Raw genomic sequence first — 21,361 nt, 5'->3', positions numbered from 1 at the left:
TGTGGTGAGTCTACATCTCCTATTTCCACCGCCATTTGACTACGACACGTCGGTTAGGCACAGTTGTAATGCCTGTTTGCTTTCGTGGCTAGCCTTGGTGGCCTGCCGACAGTGCTGTTCTATGATGATTACATTTTCAATAATACGTTGTAACACCCGCCATTTCCGAATAGGAATCGCGGCTGTTACAGCGGCGAAGCGACAGGCTCATGGGCCTAAAAGAAGCCAGCTATAGTGGGACACGAACTCTATTCCGATTCCACCGACCGCTTTCTGGTCCCTTCTCTTAGAATAGTCTTCAACAGAAATTACCGAAAAACAACCACTACGGGAATAGCTATAGTGGTGAATTCGACGCACCCTCGTTGGCGCCAGCCGCACTAAAGTTTTCCCAGGAGAGTTGTTGAAACAATCCGAAACAAAATAACGCAAGTTCATGGAGATCTCTTCTGGTGCTTCCCGATTACAGTGATTCCTACAATTAAACCTAAGAGCCTAAGGCGCTCCAATGCCTGACCACATGTCTGAACGTACTCCAGAGCAACTATAGGCAAACCAGCAAAAGGTCAAATAATATCCTGCTATAAGCCCTATGGCACCCGTACCAGTATGTCCTCTGCAAGAGTTTCGCATTGAATGCTGGACGCTAGACGCTGCAATACCGTGTCGCATTGCCCCCTGCTGTTGCATTTCGCTCTGTCGAACTCGATTATTTTATGAGGACTTCCGGAACTAGCGAGTCAAACCGGTCCTATCTTTTATTTAAATCAGATTGTCTGTCGCGCTAATTTTTCCAGGGAGGAGGACCCTGCTGGCAGAAGATGACTCTAACGGGCGTCAAAAATAGGTATTTTTACTCTTTCTAGTTTAACGAATTCACCTTTTAGCATTATCCACATTTCCCTCTTCGATTCCTTTCGCCAGTTACGAGAATCGAGGACGGGCCAAAAGTAAAAGTCAAGACAGCGAAGGATGGCGAGAAGGGGGCCTTACGCAGAGCAACTTTTGAGATCGGCCAGAAAATTGGCAGGTCCTGAATGTGGCTGCGGCAATGGCAGCGGCGAACGGAAGCGGTATTGGGTGAATAGCGTAAAAGCTCCAGTGGTGCAAAAATAATAAAGAGGCAAAAGGAGTCTTTTCCATTTGATTCCACCAGTAGTTGCCTGGTTCTCCTGTTGTTTTTTCAACTCCGCCCCTCCCTCTCGCTCTATTTTGCCGTCCTACGCGCGCGCTTTTTCGAATTCCGTTTTCGTTGCCACAGCCGCTGCTCCCTGCAGCAGCTACTCGTGCTTACTGCCTATAGGTAACAACATTAAGCCAAAGTATGGTGGGTTCGTGCTTAGAGATGATAAAGCTTTATAACGTCGACGATAGAGACACATTAAGAAATGAAGCCTGTTGTGAGAGTAGGAAAAAGAGACCGAGTTGAATGTATATATATGTGCGTCCCTTGCATAGTTATCATTGTCGATTTTCTATCTATGTACCTCATATCAGACAGAACTGAAAAGAATTCGTTGGAGAAGAAGGTATTTAGGCAAAGATTATCGTATGTTGCCATCTATTCTATCGCACTTGGAGTTTTTAAACTAAACCTATATTCTACCTTATTGCCATTGTTGTTCTTTAATCGTTTTTGTTGTTGTTGTTACAGGTTTCCGGTCCGCTTCTCTGGTATCCTACTGTCGAAAATTATGCCAAAGCGTGAAGAATGACGCGCGTCGACGAGCCCTCGAGCTTTCGTCGCCCCCGGCTCCAAGCCGTCCAGTTCGTCAACACCTCGACCACGACGAACACAAAGAAAGTGGGGCTACCGACGAGATCAATAAGCGCGACGATGATTCCCGCGATTCGCTTGACGGTTCGGCGTCGAAGCGCCGCGGCTTCCCACCTGAAATCGCCATGGCGACGGCGTCACCGTCCCTGGTCACCGCTCGAACAGCTGTTCAGTCTAGTGTTGCTGAGTGTTTTGGTAGTGCAAATAGCGCCTGCCGTACGCTTAATTGGCAGCGGTCCTGGAAGCAATGGGAGACGCAGCACCGGCGCCATCTCTAGCGGCAGCATCGGCGTTAGTGAATTTCGGTTACCGGGCAATCATTCAGTCAACTTGACGCACATTATCGTCAATCCGACGACAGGTCACCTGTTCGCCGGTGCAACAAACGTCATTATGGAGTTTAATGAAAATCTAACGCTGGTTCGGAGCGTTGCCACTGGTCCGGAATGGGACCACGAGCATTGTCCGCCCACGAACTGCAACGGCACAGGGTACAAGACTCGGCCGACAAACACGATCAACAAAGTCTTACTCATTGATGAAGAGAGCCGTAAACTGATCGTATGCGGGAGTACGCACCAGGGCGCCTGTCAGCGTATGGAGCTGAACGACATTACGGACAAGGAGCCTATCGTGCCGATTCCGGTGGCAACAAACGATGAAAATTCGTCTTCGTTCGCTATGATTGGCCCGGCGAAATATGGTGACGTTCAACAACGAATGCTTTACGTGGCGACGACGCGGACCCGCTACGGAACCTATAGTGACATCCGGCCGGCGATTTCCGGTCGAAGTCTCGAGCAGGGCGATTTGTTCAGCATTCTCGAGCATTCATTCTCGACCATTGCACGCGTGGATCTTGGCACAACTGTCAAAGACTATTACCTCGTCAGTTACGTGTACGGATTTCACACTGATGATTATGTCTATTTTGCCACCGTTCAGATGCGAAGTCATTTGCTACAGCTGCAGGAGTTGGGGTACAATTCACGGTTAGCTCGGTTATGCGCTGGGGACCCGTCGTTCAATACCTACACCGAGATCAGCCTTGTTTGCAAGGGCGCAGACGGCACGGATTACAATTTGCTTCAGGACGCCACCGTTGTCGAGGCCGGGTCCGACCTTGCACGGTCGCTCGGTCTGAGGGATGAGCGTCGAATCTTTGTGGGCGCGTTTGCTCAGAGCGTCGATCATACGACAAAAGTTAGCGGCCGCTCCGCGATCTGTATCTATCCGCTGCGACAGATCGAGAAGATGTTTACCGAGAATATTCACATGTGCTACAACGGCACCGTGGCGACAAGGAACATGGACTACGTAGCCGGCAGTCTGGCCGACTGTCCTGCTCCCGGGGTGAGTCCAGACATGAATATAAGTTAACAAACATGCTAGCCGACATACGTAGTTACGATGAAATAAAACCTGGAGGTGTGTATACGTATATTTGTTTTCCCAGAAATAGGTACGAACTTCTTCAATCAATCAGTATATTTTAAAAGAGCACGCTATTCGTGCCATCGTTACCTAACTGCTGAAATTTCAAATAGCGAGGATGATCTAACATATGTTTATATACACAGTTTTTATGTATGTTATGAATGAAGTGCCATGCACTCATCGTACTTAGTTGTTAACTTTATTTTTTGCTACTTTTACTGGCATACATCAATATGCCTTACCGTTAGCAATTTTCGGAGTCATTTCTTACCACTTTTTAATTCATGCGAATAACTGACGTCAATAAAACCTACAAATAAAGAAAGACGGCCTGCTCTTGTAAAATGTTGTGTGCTTGACGAATTCCATGCAGATACAGCATGTACGATCAATTTACGGCTGCACGTAGGCAAAGCAAAAACGGGTTGAATCTATAAGATAAATAACACTTTAGTTTCTTGCCTTAAACAAGGATTTGTTGCTGAAGGCAAGGCCAGTATGTTAGAGAACGACAGTCTTGTATTTCTTGGCCGTTGAGGCATACTGCTGGATCTTTGTTTCAAGATGGAAGATTTTATGGACGGTTTTTTTAGTTTCTGATTTATTACTAGTTCTTACACTAGTGCGTATAGGTAGTGACAATAGCAATTTCATTGTAACACGGACATGTCGTTAAATACACTGTGAGGCAAGAATATTCGATACTGCGGGAACTCGAGAGTCTGAGGGAATGATCGGGAAAGAAAAAAGAAGGAGGCTAGGACGCTGGGTCTGCCAAACGAAAGAAAGGAGATAATCAAGCGCATCTTAAATTCTCGCTTGTTTTGTTGTCTTCCTTTCTCAAACTGGTTATTGGACAGTTTGCGCCTTTATGGATGCTGACATTTGCATCGAAAAAAGCGCGTATCAACATCAGCAGCTCCTTCCCTCAGTTGTACAACTACAGCACGAATGAGCATGGTATAAAATTAACTTGGCCGAACGAAGTTCTTCAAGGCCCTGTATCTACCATGAATGGGTCTGTAGAGATTTGGCTCCCTGTATTAGTACACGTTTCGCCCAGTACACACAACACGCGATGTTAATCAAACAGTAATAGATGAAATCCATGTCCTTCCAATTTTTTTTTAGCTACCTTTCTCTGCCTATCTATCTGTGGTTTGTGTCTCCCCACGTATACATTGACGCAAATGTGCCTATCTTGCAATGGAGAAAGCTGCTTCAGTCAGGGTTACGGCCAACCACGAACCAGCGCCTGGGACGCCAAACACTTGACGCAGTTGACAGATCCAGCTGAACGCGGGGAAGCCTGTCTGCAGGGTCTCCTTATCCTTAGGCTTTGTATCGTCGCCCAGTTGCGGTCGTTCGAACAACATGCGATAATTCTATGCCTTGTGGGCCGCCTTAGTCTGTTGGATTGCTCTGATGGGTTGGTCCCATCGACGATCGCCGCCACATCTACCATCGCTTACTGTACAATATGAATGCAACAAATGCATTTATTGATCATCGGCCTGGACAATCGGCAAGTGAATCAAGCTCCAGGGCCCAGTAGCATGGTGTTATCCGGAATCGTATGAGGATCTTGCCTGGGTCTTTCTCGCAGCTGTAGTAACAGTCCGTAGCCCACCTATGGTCGACGATCATAGCAAGAGAGCAGGAAAAGTGAGCTGCGATGGTGGCCGTTGTCCGGCTCAGTTCTGCTCATTGTCGATATGGACGAACCTGCTTATATGTACATATATATGTCCATATGGGTGTTTGCGATAGTGGAGCCGATCCCAGTGCGTAGTAATTGTAGTTGTAGTGCTTGTTCTTACTCTGTCAACTATGCTAGCACTATTTTCAGCGTCCTTTTCTACGGATGATTCAGTAGGTAAGCACCTAAATAGGCGAGGGTGTTTTTTCTATCATGTTTTCCTGCACAAAGATACTCGTGCCATAACGAAGTGACCGACGGTCGCTTCACTATTACGACCATATCCGGGACAACGAGTGATAGCCTTCTTGTTCGATAGACCACTAGCTACCACTGACCGCGGCTTATTCCGAGTCGAGTTTTGATGTACCATGGAATCGGTCTATGGATCGCGGACGAGTGAGAAAATGAAGACGTCTAAGTGCCCGGTAGCCCATTGATAGCGAGCGACTAATGGTGGAAGCATATATATAGGGACTTAGAGGGAAGGTTCTATCGATGCCTCTGTAACCAGATCCTGATGGCCGTCAAAGGAAACCGGCAGTAGGGATTCTACAGGGTCGCGCTAGAAGAAAGCCCTGGGCGTTCAGCGAGATGTTCGCCAAAAGCGTTAGGGCAAACTACCGACTTCTGTCTCTTGCGTAGTCTTTGTCGTTTGGCTGGCTGTGACCGTTAACCATTCAGCCGGTCTCAGTAGCTTTGCCCTACGGCGGCAGTGGGAGCAACAAAAAAAAGCGGAACAGCTCGAGGTTTCCGGCAGTGTCTTGGTTCTCTTTTTTGGGCAGATAGCAGTCAAGATCATAGAACACTGTCATCTCACTGTACTGTATGATCCGATGGACACGGACAATCGTTCTGTCAGCCTGCTTCGTTTCCCTTGAGTTCTAACACACTTGTCAACCGCGGTCCTACTACTTCATGCCCAAGCGATGCGAACTTCTTTCTCAGCTCTCGCCTATGTACCACTACATACGAATAAGACCCTTCTTACTAATAGAATAGGCAGCAACGGCGGGACCATAGGATTAGGACAAGACTCTTTGTGAAGCCACTTCTCCGCATGATGATCAGCTACTACTACTACTACGCAAAAGGTATTGGCGAGACGATAAACTCTTGTCTATCTACTTTTATTTACTTGTTGTAATTAGATGTGTGTTGCACACGGTAGCTTGCGCGTCCGCAACGCTATCTGCTGCCGGATTTAAAAAAGTATTTATGTACACTTTATTCTGAAGTCGTGCCGGTAGCTGGAATCGCCATACTGGCTGCATCGCCAGCTTTCTGCTCTATAGGATCGGTGCAGGCCTCTTTATATCTGATGTAAAAGCGTCACTGGGTAACATCAAGAGACGCGTAGAAATGAAATAGCTGGTTGGGCGGCGCGCTGAATACCTTCTTCGTAGCCAAACCTACGTCCACGCTGCTGCACAACTCCCGTGCCATCGTGTCTGGCAGTGGCCCAGTGTTGATCCTCTCAGCGGTCCACGCCGCGCCTCATGGCGGGCGCCAGTTGTTGACTGTCGGGACGACAGCTAGTAGCGGCATCGTTTGACTACCTCTTCCTTGCCACGTGCATCTCTCTCGTTCCTCTTTGGTCGTCTATCACTTTTTTAACACACTCTCCGAAACGCGGTCTGCACTTGGCCTGTGTCCTGCGCTGTCGAACGAGAAGAACTCTGTACAACATGAACTTTGTGAAGTTTTCTTTTCCTTCTTCCACTTGGAATGATGGCTGTAGTGGTAACGGCAAGAAAGGCCGATACAGGTAGCACTAGATGGGCGAACAGGGCGAGGGCGCCCGCCATCTATTGTAACTTATCGTAACAGCGGGACAACGCTGCTTGACTAGATCCCCGTAAAACAAGAGTGTAGATAATTAAAGACCATTTTCTTTGCGGGGAAACTAGCAGCGGACGATGGTCGCTACTGAGAGTAGTGTAGACTGTTGCAGAGACTGTGACTCTGCAGGCTACGGCTACATTCTAAATATGTTGCGGAAGTATGAAAGTAGAAGACCACCATGGTAACGATGGAGTTAACGGAGTGCGCCTCGAGGCGATGCTTTACGCTTCGTCAACGGACGAAGCCGCTCGGCTGGGTGGACCGCCAACGTCTAGCGAAAAACCCATGCCGATGCTTCGAGACGATGACGCTGGCATCAACTATGTTTGCCCAAGCTGTTCGTTGAAGATGATTGCCGAGTGGACGTGAAGCGATCCACTAAACCGGTGAGTCTTTGAGCATCGCTAGCCTAAAAACCCCTGAAACCCCTGACTTTTTTCGTTAATTAAAGTTACAAGAGTTGACGCATCTAGATTACATTGCGTCGATGGTTTTTACGGGATGGGTCCTAGTTCCATATGGATCGTAGACTCGGTTAAAAGTTTGATGGATGTTTGTAGTTGTCGTGATGGCAGATCCTTGAAAACTAACGTTTCTACTGACTCTTCTACAGCTGCAGTCACTCGGGATCGAGCATTTGTCTGTTCTAAGTGAGCAAACGGCTGCAGGAGGAGTAGCATGTATAAAATGAGAAATTAGAGTAAGCGAAGCTCCCCACAGCTTGACGTTAACCAGTACTCGGTTTTCCGCTTTGTTCTTTATCGGCATTCCGTCACCTTACTTTCGAGTAAACCCACAGCTTCAGTTCCCCACGGGCCCAGGCACCCACGGGCTTTCATCCCCCCTGCCACTTCCGGTTCTCGAGGACCGGCTTAAAGCAGAATGGCCTCATAGTAGGCCATGTTCAGAGAAGCTGTCCTTGTCGTCACGGTTCGAAATCGGAAACCGTAACACGCTTCCTTCTTATTCGCAACTAAGCCTATTTTTGGGTGAAGTGGGGGATCTTGCATCGCCTTAAAATGAGATGCCTTATGGGCATCTACTTTCGGCGTTTTCGATTGACTACGAGCTGCTCTGCTAAGCCTGACTATCCGTTGCCCTGCTCGTTGGGCTGCAGCTCCGAAACTCATAGAAAATGGCTGAAAACCGGGGCAGTGGCTGCCCGCGATGATTTGCTAATCTTTTCAATAACTGATAAAGAACGAACTACGCCTCTGTATCAGTTTAAGCAATATTCTCTCGGCTGTACGGCAGACGTTGCTTCAGAGGTACTAGTCGTTAACTTTAGGCTTTTGTTTTGCTGCCAATACCCAAAATTATGCTTCAAGGTTTAGCACGCAGTATAAAACACCATCATCATAAGTAACAAACATCAGGAAAAACTTCGAATCTAAACTATATGAAGTAGCTATCTTCTCCTTCATGGTAGACACGTATATTTTCATGGTAGACACGTATATTTTCATGGTAGACACGTATATTTTTTTTTTCACAATGGAGAAATTCTAAATCTATGTTGAATTTAGGCACTACAATTCCAGCTTCACTATTGTAGTTGAATGCCAGCGAAACCTCGTCAGCGTGCGATATTTGCATTCAGTGATGCAAAAGCGGTTGTTTCCGACACGACTGAACGGATATGGGCTACTGCCCTGCTATTTTTACAAAACGTATTTTTTCACTGACCGCTAGTTACATTTGGTCACGCTGGCGCAAATTAGACAATTTGTTTTATTATATATATATATATTGCTGGTGAACATGACAATGGCTCGTTCGTCCTGTTTCTAATACTCGTGTTGTTATTTTATCTTTAACTCCTGCGATAGCTAAGAAAATAACCAGGAAGCACCGTGATACCACAAACCCAATTATTACTTAACTTCCGCCGTGGCTGCAGCCCCGTTCGCTTTAGCCCTATATAACTTCAGTGTCCGTATAACAACGACCACTAGACACGTTCCTGTCTAGCGAACAGCTGCCATTGCAGCTGCAGGAGTGGCAGCAGCAACAACAGCTCTAACGCGTATAGCATTATGCCGTTTATGATCTCCAGGCACACGTCCGCTTGCCTTTCCAGTCTCATCATTGCCGTTGTCGGCGTCGGCTGGTTCTTTTTGTCGTTGGACCTATCAAATAAATTACAGCCGCCCTTTCCGCTGCTTTACTTTTTTGAGTCGCCGTCATCGATAATCGGCCCGGCGCCGGCTTCGAGTCCGGCCTCGGATGCTGTCTAACTCGCAGCCAACGGCTCTTACTGCTAAACGTCTATAACATGGAGACGGCGGGTTTATAGTGGACCCATGGACATTTGGGTGCTAGCAGCACCAGTCATAGAATAATACTGATAGACATCGTCGTCGAAGGAAGAAGGGTGCTCAGTTGAATGTGGCTGATGGGCAACTGTTGTCTATTGGTTTGCTGGACAACCCATCCATGAAGTATGTGGGTTTATACCAATTTTATGGAGAGCGTGCCTGCGGGGACGATGCTGAAGGCCGAGGATCCGCTAGCAAAGACGGAGCGGTTCATCATGGGTGAGACCCTTTGAGGATCACTTGGGACAGAGGGCTTCTTATCCCGTCGAAGGATGGTCGTGGCCATCGTTGCAGTAGGGGCAGAGGATCTTCCTACTGCTTTTTCTGCTGCCATCGCTGCCGAGCCTAAACCCGCGATAGATGTACTGTTATGAGGCACTATAGAAGATACTAGGTACCATGGCTGTACTGGCTGCCTGGGCGTTCCGGGCTGTCTCTTTATTAACCTTTGCTCTCTCTCTTTCCTTGTAGTTGCGACGGTGGCGGTGGCAGCGGCGGTGCCTCAAGCTCTTCCATTATGGCACACGAACCCCAATTGCGGGACGACGAAGAAACCCAATAAGAAGGTCTTGGTCACCCTGTTTGGCTAGCGCTTTCCTTTGCAAAGCAAAAAAGAGATGCTGCTAGCAGCTTTTGTCGGCGATTGCCTTCCCGATCATGCAGGCTTGCGGCATTTTGGCTGAAAATCCTCGTGGAGGTCTGCTACTGCTGCCATCATAGCTGGTGCCGCTCCTGGCTGCCATGAGATGATGATGAAATGCTTGTTCAATAAAGGAACAAGCCCTGGGAAAACCGGTTCCCTACAATCGATCGTAGGCAAAGCTTCTTGAAGGTTTGCCTACGCTTCATTGCCGCCTTGAGTTGCCTCGGGTTAGTTTAAGTTGCCCCGACTGTAACCGCTGAGTTTCTAGGTGGTGAGCTATGGCGATAGCTGCGGCAAGAGGAAAATGTCCCGCGGCGTTCACATCCACGCCGGTATTTATCTCCATTCGAAATGTTAACGGCGTAGGCGTGATCGGTTTCTGAAGCGGGGCTACCGGGTTATGAGCCGCAAGGCCCTGGTATAGCCAATGAGGACCCACAGGCTTCACAGGAAGCACCCATGGGCAACTGCCAGGAGAGCTTTGAGTGACGCTGCCATGTGGCCTGCTGCTAAGCAGGCGCAGCAGCGGTGAAAAGCAGTGGCGCAAAGAGATGAACGTGGTTTGTGGTTGTTTCCACAGAGTCGGCATAAGCTGGCTGTAGGGACCGCCAAATATCAGCGCGGGGCCTGCCTCGGCCGCACCAAAGTAGCATTTCGAAGGCTTGAAGGCGGAGAACGTTTTTCCTTCTGTATTTCTTAAAAAAAAACATTTCCGTTCCAGGACCAGTTTTGCTTTTCTTCCGTCAAACATTCACTGAAGGTTTATAGATGAGATCTTTAGATGGTAGACGACGGACTACGGATGGTTAAACCAACGAAGGAACGAACGGGCTCGAGAAATGTTCAAAGGGAGCTTTCATCAGCTTGCCGTTTGGAGGCAACGAGAAAATCAGGCCGAGTGGTATCTTTCACCACAATTATTGCGAATAACGCAATGAGGTTCGAGGCCATGTGTAAGTTGGTGGAGTACAGCGTCCCGGTCTCTTCGTTTTTGACTAATTGCCTTTATGCATACCTCTCCCTTACTATGCCTTCTGTAATTAGCTAATGAAGAAATACAGGAAAAACGGCACGTAGTTGGCATACCCAATCGCTTGATACTATCAAGATCCCTATGCTTCATTGGACTGGCCGCCACTGGACATGGTTCAAAAAACGCCGGCTAAAGATATCTCCGCCCATAGGGTCGTGATGGGTTAGATACTGTTGAGATCTATCTATGCGTATTTCAAGAGCGCGAGTAGCTATAGGTACAGATTGCAACAACAGCACATGGTACAGATATTGCCTACAAAAACAGACTTACTGCTTGCGTCTATCGATTAACATCATGCCATATTGGAAAAGCAAGAACTATACGGTTCGATTGTTGCGCCGTGCTCGCCTTCTGGAACAATTACTAATTTTATGCCGAAACTTGTTGACGATTAGATTCTACACGCGTCCAATTCTACGGACGAATGCCGAATTTCAGCTCGCACGCGGTGTAGTATCTGTCACATCTGTGATTATTAATACTTCCCAGCTACTATCATGTAACGTCAAAGGACATGAATCTTATGGAGAATTCAGACCACCATAAACTACGACCATAGTTAGAGAATCGCGGACAAGTCATTATATCAAAGTCTACTATGAGATATGTAAGAGAATACAGAGATGTCAAAGGAAATATTGCCGTACTGATCTGACATAGATGAGGACATCTGTGTTAGCTGCCATCAAACCGTCACTATCATCGATCGTTCTGAAGAGTTTCAAATCAATGGGTCAACTGTCCGTTAGGTTGCTTTAAATCGCCTAATTCAGATACCCGTCAAACCTAATAATACATTCTACATCTACTGCTATATGCAAACCATGATGGTATTATAGAATAGATATTTATAAACCGTTCAGCCAAAACTTATTGTATCTTCTCCTGGGTTTCCAGTTCTATGTCGTCTTCGTTCGCGTTCACTTTCAGATCGACGGAGACAGAAAAATAGCGGCAGAAAAACAGGGGCTTGTTTCATATTTATGGGTTTAACGGCTAACAGCGTATTTGGCGGTTGACTAAATAGAGCTGACAGTGCTGCTGTCAAAGGTGTTCCCCCCATAATATAAAGATGGAAAGAAACGGGACAGAAAAACCGAGATCCAGCCAGGCGAAGAAGTGGCAGATGTTTCAATGGACCAGGCCGCTTTTACACTCGCAGAACTGTCCTCCTAGAAGAAAGCGTCTTTCTTGAATTGCGTCCAAAGGAGATTTCGTTGATAGATCGGAGGAAAGAAGAGAATTCGATGGAGTAAAGCAGCAAGACCTGAGGGCAGCCATTTCAAAAACTTCCGTTTCATCGCACCGACAGCAGCACCATGACATTGGGCAACTGAAAAGACCAAGCTTTAGCAAGCAATGAAGGTGGGTTAAATGTAAGTGCCCACAAAGTCAGTATGAAGTGTCGTCGGCTTGAGAAGAGCGCCAGCGGTAGCAGGCGTATAATATAAAGGTTTCATGGTATGATGTTTCGTTCCTTGATTCTTTTTGAAAATCTCAGAAGGACATAGATGGCCCTTTGGGTGTGCAATATATGTCACACCTTTATCAACGTCTGCGAAGAAGCTGTGAGACTGAAGACACTGAAGACGCAACTGAGCTGATACTCTATACTACCCGGCCGAACAGTTAACGCTCATATCATATCGCATCGATTGGAGACGGATCATGTTATTGAATCATCCTTGAAACACCTAGCAATCTGTGTTACATGCATCTATTCCTATTTAATCATTAGTGTGACACATTTTCGTTTCTCCTGTAAGAGGGCTCTCCCGCCTAAATCACCCTAGCAGATACATAAAAGCTGTATCTCCACTCTATTACGTCTGATTTCGTGTTGCATGCAAGAGACCATATGTGCGTGATACGAACACTCGAGCACGTTAACTTCGCCTGTTTACCTCGCTAGGCCCGTAGTTAATCTCCAGACGACCTCATACCAACGACGTAAGTTTCGGGAGGAAAAGAGAACGCGGGCACCTGTTGGCAATATGGCAATAGGAGTTTGTAGCAGCAGCAAGCCGAAGCAGGACCCGCAATTACCAGCAACATTATAACTTACATTCTTATGAAGGGGGCATAACACGCAGTAGCGGAAGCGTAAAAGCAGAGGTACATGTAGTGCAGAAATGATATTCTTATGATATTATTCCCCTTATGATATCCTCTTCTGCCATCTGCAGTGAGAAACGAACCGATTGGCTCTTCAGCGGGCTGCATCTTGCTCATACACCATTAGTGGCCTCGTTTTTCAGTCGCTCCTTCTCGATGGTGCAGCATCCCCCCTCAGCCGATTGCAAAGCAAGTCAAGAGCTTCCTGAAGGTTCTGTTCTGCCGCCATATAGAGCAAGATAAGGTTATCCACGTGCGTTCCATAATTAGCCGTTTGCCCCTTGGCGACGAGCTTGAGGACAGCCCGTCGCTTGAAATTAGTTTTTTTCACATGAATGCCCTTAGCTGAGCTGAGTCCTGCGTCATGCGCCACCGTTATTGCGAGAGTGAGAGTCGAAAGAGCGAACCGAAGAGGAAAAGTGAGAGCCTAGTGCAGACTCGCGATGCGATCCCTCCTCTGAACCTCTGGCTGAGCTCATCATGACTGTTAGATTTTGCTTGTTAATAGACTGATCATGTCCGGTTATTGGCATACCACGAGGTTGTCTTAAGGGACTAGCTATTTCTCACCGCTATGGAGCAGTGGCACTGCACTACATTAGAAACGGAGCGCAACGTTACCCCCTCGTTGACCGCACGATCGTATGCGACTAGAGCTCACCAAACAGCGCTTCTGCTCTACTTATTCGGAAGCAATCGTCGTAATGTGCGTTAATGTCACAGTAGATATACAAGCACTTACGACATGGACTTTATGGTTGAGTTGCTGTGGCCCTATTCCCACCGTCATCATCAGTTAACATAGCGAACCACTCGCTTCTGGGACACACGACACTGAAAACTTTGGGTCTCTCTTCATCCTTTTCTCACGTCTTAGACGGTTTCTCTATGTAGAGATCCATCAGGCATGCATTCTTTAGGCTCATCTGAGGCGTGAGCCATGACGCGGGACCGGCTATTACAGTTACTATTCTACTACTACCGACTGCTGCTGCTGTCACTCCTATTACTTGTCCCACTAGACTCCTTATTGCTAGGAAACTGGCAATAGCCGTTAGACAGTGGGGCAAACTGACCGGTCCCACCAATCGGAAACCGCTGCCCAACCACTGTCTGTTAATGCTCCACAAAGAGGAGAAAACTGTGGAGAGAGCGAGAAGTGGTGGAGGGAACCTGCTAGGGAGAGGGATGAGTACGGCTAAAAACAGAGCACGAGAGAAGCGAAGCCGGGAGCAGAAACCAATGAGCCGCCACAGCTGCTAAAGGAAGCAACAGCATAGATGCAACATCGAAAGCAGTAGCAGCAGCAGAAGACGCAGGTCGCACTGCTGTCTGGCGGCCCACTGATGCGCGATCGACGTGCCGGCGAATAAGCGTAATTGGAGTCGGGTAGATTACTGGCGCCTGCTAAGCACAGCGAGGGTTTTGCTTGCCTGCAAGGCACCTTTTTCTGGGTTAGTCAACGTTGGAGAGAAACGCGGCCACGCGGCGCATGTCTGTCGGTCGATATATCTGGGCGTGTACACCACCGGGCATCTAGTTTTGCTCTCAATACACCCCTTTTTTCCTTGGGACTTTTCGTGCTCAAGGCTTTTTCTGACACCGGGTGTGGATAGTGGAAAAGGGAGGAAAAAAGCAGGAGCGCGTGGATTCGACAACGAAACACGGGAAGGAGGAATGGATCATCGTGACTTTTTGGGTTATATAAGCTTATCGAGACGAATCTTTGAGCTCGCAGCGAACGACTGGCGTCTGTCTGCTATAATAGACGTATTTGTCAATTGTAGCGAGAGCAATAATTTGGGTAGTGCAGTGGGCGGCAATGGCCGTGCTCAAGGCCGGGGAAGCTGCAATGGGATATGTCGAGCAAGGATACGGATGCAGAATCCTGCCACTTTGGGTGAACCAACATGGACTACTGCGCTGGCGTAAGAGGATAAGGGAGCCTCCTCACTTCGTCTCGTTGCTGCTGTTGCTGATTTCATAGTAGAGAAGCTGCCAGAGTAGACGGCAAGCGGCCGTGCCTGTAGGGTGTGGCGACTTTTCAGCACCTGTGCCTCGTTGCAGGAGGCGAAAACCGGATTGTGTCAATCTCAATAAGAGTTTGAACCACACCACTACTTTACCCAACGGTATTACTGTGAGCTGTATGTTGCGCAATGTCCTTTTGGCCTGGTGCGGACCTAAGACTCATACGATGTTCACTATGAGCCTAACTCTGTGACGCAGAAGCAGCAAGTAATATAGGAATGATAGGTTGAAAAACGAGGAACGGGAAGGAAGGTGCGTTAGAGAGTGAAAGTTAAGGTAAAATGCGAAAAAACTCTAGGCAACTAACAGAACCTGAGCGGCCGGGCAGCGGATGGATAAGGTATAACAGCAAACGAAACAAGGTTGAGCCAACGGAAGCCCAATAGAGAAAACCAGTGAAAAATATGCTAGAAACTCACCATCCTCTGGGAATTTTACAGTTCCCTTGAAGACCATTTCATCGCAGGGAGGGGGATGTAGGACACGGCAAAGCTAAAGAAGCAAGACTTGGACCACAGTTGTCGTGGATGACGGTTAACGGCCCGCACGAACTGCTTTTGGGGACCACCGGGTGGCTGGCGCTAGAATGAACATCGTCGTCTGTGCAGCCCGCTTGCTTTTTTAGGAACCAGATAAAAATAAATTTTTATATCAGATCCTCCAAGACATACTCCAACTCACATTTAACGCAATGGTGGTAATAATATGACTTCAGCCATATTAACAGATGGTCGGTATTCTCAACGTTATTGGGGATGGCCGTGTGCTGGTCGAACGCATATGGACTGCTTACGAAATACAGTACTTGGCACGTTGAGCATTCTTTCTAAAAACAAACGCTAAGTAAGCGTAGCCGAACGGACTGAATTACGAGCTTGTTAAGTCATTGCTCCGGGCACAAAGTAAAGGGTTTTTGAGGCTTTTTATTTTTGGTGAACCTCTTCCTGCTCTGTCCTCATACGTGCACAATATGAAGTTCACAGCGGAAACGAGCTTCCCTCCTTATCTTTGCCTAGATAAAGCAGGTTAGATGGCTCACCTAAAGCCTTTGTCTTTGGAAAGCTTTACTGCGTTGCTACCTCAATGCTGGGAAAGTCTCACGTAATCATCAGAAAGGCACTTTTCCACTTTTTACGAAGGAATGAAAAGAGGGAGAGTTCAACTGGTCTGTGTTTTTGCCGCTTCTGCCTTCTACACGACATGAACGGATAGGCTTGATGTACGGTTGATGGCCTGTGCCGGAGTACCGTTATGTCAAAGCTGGAAGCGGCCAAGAAGTGTGTGAAAGGCGAATTTCTGTAAAATTGTACTAGCGCACATGCTCGCCTCATGGCGCTACTCGGATATTAACCTCAGCTCTCCCTCAGGCGATGTCCCTTTTACGGGCTCGATTCAGGACTTGCCTCGACCCGGCAACAACGATGAAACTGGTTCTTGGCTCCTTCTGCCGGTTATCCCCTGCTGATTGTCGCCCAGATGTTGTCCTGCTGGCATGGATGACAAGACCGCTGAGCTACCGAGAAAGCGACACATACATTCACACACACACACATAAACGGATTTTACAGATCGCGCGAAACTGCAGGGTCTTATAATATAGGCATATACAAATACTCGTTCTGACATAGCGAGAATTTTATTATAGAGGACGCCCGCAGGTGCTGGTGCTCAATATTACGGAGCAGCGAGCCTCATAGTAGCATAGACTTACACCATCCAGTACTTGTCCTTATGCCTTTATTTCTCTCTTACACTGACAATAACTTCTGAGTTCGTAGCATCAAAAGCTTAGCTTTTCCTTGCGCAGCGTAGAAGCGGCACCGCAGTCAACATTGCTATTCTCAAACTCCATTTGGGTTGTGTAGAAAAAGCGGAGCTTAATACTAGTATATGTAAAGCTTGCTGGTGGGTAATGGCCTCTTTGGAACTCACAGGCAGGGTGTGAGTGAGAATCGTAAAAATTCAATAAAACGCCCTGCCAGTGTGGGTGACCGGATGACCCCAGCAGAGGGCAAATGGCAGACAAGGCGGAGCCAGAGGGCACCCCTGGGCATCTACTTTGCCTTTGCACTCGGCGAGTCTGAAACGAAAGGACCACCCCACCATCGCTGAAGTTCTTGGACAGACTAAAACCGCTGGGTCGTTCGTTGCCTCAGGAGCAGTGGCGAAAGGTAATGCTTCTCTAAGAGAAGGCCCGCACGTACAGTGATTTCTGCATGCTGCCCGAGGCAGCAGGAAACTTGAAACTTCGGTTTTCCGTCTGGGGAGAAACCGATGGCTGGTCGCAAAGCAACTGTGAGCAACGCTCATGACAACGCAAAAGCCTCTACATGATCCTGGTATTTGTGTGTATACGGGGTCGAAATAAACTTGATGTATCAACGGAAGTGCTTCGGATGGAGGAAGCTGCCCAGTGCCAGTCAAGCGTCGTCTGAACGATGGCCGACAAACGTTTCAGCCATATCACTTTAGGCGGTGAATACGCAGGTTGCATCATGTTATACGCAGCGAGATATGCGACTAGGTTAAAGATGAAACTAGAAGTTTTTAAGGTGTCCGGGTGGTGAGGATCAAACGCTGTGAGTTTTCGATTTTATAAAAGAAAGCGTTTGTTAATAGCGTTTGTTCGATGAATACCGCATATAAAGCAATGGCATACGTAACAGGCGCATGTAAGATTGCACCCATAGCATTCTATAAACGTAATATACTATAAAGGTGTTGGATAGAAATGGCAACCTAGATAGACATAGAAAACTATAGTATGCTACGGGACACTCAGTGCCCAACATCCTCATAGGGTCATGGATGCTTTTGATCAACATATTTCTTATAGCATATAATAACAAAAGTAATACACGTATTTTTATATTCTCCAAATACTATATAGAAGTTGCTAGATCAACAGGTGGCGTAGTGGTCATGGCACAGTCATAATTACTACAATTTCTGCTCTTTTGTTTACTCTAATTACAGAAAAGCGGCAACGTGTACAGCTTCTGTAACGAGACGCTTAAAGTTAACGGCAGCGCGCCGATCCGGGCTCAGGCCGCCGCTACGTGGACTGGCGTAACGCTAACGGCCGTTGTCGTGACAGTCACGCAACAGCACAGCGTCGCCTTCCTCGGAACAAATCACGGAACCGTCAAAAAGGTACGTGACTCAGCTTGTCCAAAAAAGGCCTCAAAATACCCTGCTTAGCTGATCCATATACGACACTTCCGACGTCAATCAATTGATATAATGCTTTTTCCTTCGTACATTGAGTGGTCGCATTGTGCCCACAGACCTTGCCTGTTCTTATATAGTAGAGCGTCGCCCATTAAGTACCCGACGCTCGTATAGTTTAGATATGTGACGATACAAACAGGACAATAAGTTATAGAATCTAGAAATGTGTAACACATCGCACGATCTAACTGAATGTGCATTAAATAATTAAAAATATTTTCGTCAGTATAATTACATTTTTTTCGTATTAGCATATATTTAATCTCGACCTCGTTGTACATCAGTGCCTAAGTTCAATTTCCTTTTTCTATCTGCCATCCTGTTGCTATTTCTGCTGCGATATGTTGAAATACCACCAGTGTCGCTTCTGTACTTCTGTCATCACCACTCACAATTAGAGGTTTGTCTGTGCTGTTAAGCATATCCGAGCTATTGGAGGCCTTTCAAGACTCTTCTGTGGCTATCTTCGTATTGCGGCCTTTCAAAACGAACGCGAAGGCTGTGGCCGTGGTATCAAGCTTTAGCGATAGGATATGGCTTGCTTTGATGCGTCCAAAATTGGCTCAGGTCCGTCTGAGCGTGCCCGCTTAAGGTTAAACACATTGCACTTACTCTGCTTCTGCTATAACTCGTAGACGGGCTGATCGCCTGATCGGACTGCCTGTCTGTCGGATCTGTTCCGAGTAGAGCTCTTCGATAAAGAAAAACTTGTTGCTGGTAGTAGGGATTTTCAACGATGTTTTTCTGTCTCGGTTGTTCAATTTTCACTAGCCCTTGCGTTTGTGCCAGTGCATTTGCTTCTAGTGACAATCTGCAGCACTGGGGGCATCCTTTCGTGCTTAGCTCTTGCGGCTCCGCACCTCCAGTGATTCTCTTTAGATGTACGTATATATCTCATATATGTCTAAGGAGAACCATTTGAACAATTATTTTATACCTATCATAAATTCAATTTTGACAGAGTGTCGTCCCTTTTATTTGGAATCCATCTATTTTATTTATGCGTATCTGCGTCTATTTCGAAATGTTCGATTCGGCGGCCTACTCGCTCCGTCGACAATTCAACCTACGACAGAAATTATACCATAGCCACGTACAGTTATTATCTATATAGCTATACGCATGCCTGTGTCTATCCAGGTTTTCCGTCCTGTTGGCGACAACACCAGAGCCAGTACTATAATGATATGCCCAAAATCCGCACATAGATTCCTACACGTCAGACGTCAGTTCTTTCAGTCTGTCCTACTATGTCGATAGTCTCTTCATTATTGGTGGGTACCAATATATTTAGAAGTTGTCACACGTACCTTTTTGTACGGTTACTAGTCGTTTGAAGCTCCGTCAGCTGCTACAGACAAAACGATAATAACAGATCTGGATAGGTGTACGTATGTGTATCTGTGTCTGTGTATGTGTATGGGAAGCGCGCTAGTTTTCGAAAATCGATCAGCAAGCCAGCCTACCTAGCTAGAAATACTATACAGGTGGTATTACGCGCAATCGCTATTGGTGTCCATCCATTAAGAAAGGGGATGATCGTCATTGGGGTTGGATATGTTAGATGATTGCTATGAGGAACCAGGACAATAAAAATCCGTGAATAAGTGCTTCTTCGTGAAGGTGGCAAATGACTAAGCTTGACGAGGGAAGCGGTTTGAGTTAATAAAAACATGATATTGAAATCCTTCACTCGATCAGTATCGGTAATTTATTTTCCAAAACACGACAGTCGTGGAGATCCACTCAGCTCAGCATGGTTATAGCAGTAAACCATCGCTGTCTGAGTCTGACTCTTTATATCTCATCCTCCTAAGGCGAAGGACAACACCTCTGGGTGTAAATCCCTAGCAAAACCTAAATAGGAATTGTAGCGCACCTTCGATATTGCTACTGCTGCGCTGCTGCTATTACTGCTTGTTGAAACTGCTTCTCGCATCTCGATATTAACTTAAAAAAACAAGGGTGACGTTGGTCTGTTCGACAGCTCAGGACAGGGGTCCGTGTACATCAGGCAGCCTACACTACACAACGCTGTGCCTACTAAACTTAAGCTCCCCGAGCAGCACTTAGTTGGGATAAGTGTATTTTAATGTAGGTGCCCCTTCGCACAAAACTCCCTTGAGAGCATTGCACATGCGTGCGGTAGCGATTTTGGTTTTGTCGCGCAGTAATCTTCTGTTTCAATCGTCATCGTGCAGTGTCTTCAAAGTTCGGGATCAGCCCTAAAACAGGCGGTAGAGAAACGCCTTCAGTAGTGACTGGGTTGCGTTAGACAATTCTTCGCCGTTATCATATTGGGTTGGTACAGGCTTCGATTGGGCATCTAAAATACACACCAATCAAGAAATTTCCTTTACTCAAAAGATCTCGGATCCGGGACTCTAGCGTTGTCGTTACACAAATCGATTTGTACCTTTATCGTCTCGTCCTATTTCGCTGCCCTGGCAAGGTAGCGTCTGAAAAGTCCATTTGTAGTGCAACATAGACAAAACGATGGAGACTTGATGACTGGGTAAAACCACTGTGCCATTAAGATCTTCAAGGCTCATGCAACTATAGCCAGATAAATGTATACTAGCCTACACAGACTTAGGGTCCAAAAGGCACTCACATGGCGGTGTGGATCTAGCCACTCCGTTGTTGTTCGACTGTTGTTTAATCCAACAGTTCAGTCTATTTTGTCCCTACGAAGAATATTATACATTCGTATAGGTGTCCGTAGGAATCAAACTATCTTGCCTTTAATTTGGCTACTCGTTGGCAACTTCGTTTTTTCATTCTTTGTCCTCGAATAATCTGTCATTTACGAGGGTACACAACGCTTCTGCTGATTGTTCTTTTTCGTTAAGAAATATACGGCTCGTCACTTAAAGCAACGTAGAATAACAAGGCGGCAGATTGATCCAGTACAACTAAAATGTGAGCTATTGTTCTCTAGCACATTTTCGTTAGCCGACCTGTCGGGCAAACTCCCGTGTCAAAGTCCCGCTTGTCTTACCATTTGCGCGATCTGTACGAAGTTCTATTTCGTAAACGGAAAAGTAAACCTCTTCAGGTCTGTCTCTCCCAGTAAACCACAACAGCGAGCAGCATGGTGGTTCTTCAGTTAGTAAATGCCTCATGCTAAAAATAAATTAATGGAATTAAAAACAAAAATATTTCGAATCATTAACAAATCTCAAGAAAAACGACAATTGTCCAAATGTTGAGATAGACAATCACACGA

General features: G+C 46.8%; 1 protein-coding gene across 1 annotated transcript in view; it reads left to right on the top strand.

Moving 5' to 3' along the window:
* Nucleotides 1–1,677: 1,677 nt before the first annotated feature.
* The window catches only part of LOC111271886 (plexin-B), a 34,945-nt gene continuing 15,261 nt past the window's right edge, over nucleotides 1,678–21,361 (top strand). The window contains exons 1-2 of the mRNA XM_022852917.2: nucleotides 1,678–3,130; nucleotides 17,878–18,054. Of these exons, the coding sequence (XP_022708652.1) occupies nucleotides 1,712–3,130; nucleotides 17,878–18,054 (1,596 nt within the window). The 5' untranslated portion in view covers nucleotides 1,678–1,711. The remainder of the gene's footprint in view (nucleotides 3,131–17,877; nucleotides 18,055–21,361) is intronic.

The sequence above is a fragment of the Varroa jacobsoni genome, unplaced genomic scaffold (genome assembly GCF_002532875.2).
Source record: "Varroa jacobsoni isolate VJ856 unplaced genomic scaffold, vjacob_1.0 contig01218, whole genome shotgun sequence".
Taxonomy (NCBI): Eukaryota; Metazoa; Arthropoda; class Arachnida; order Mesostigmata; family Varroidae; genus Varroa; species Varroa jacobsoni.
The sequence above is the reverse complement of the archived record's forward strand: the minus strand, read 5'-3'. Positions and strand labels throughout refer to the sequence as shown.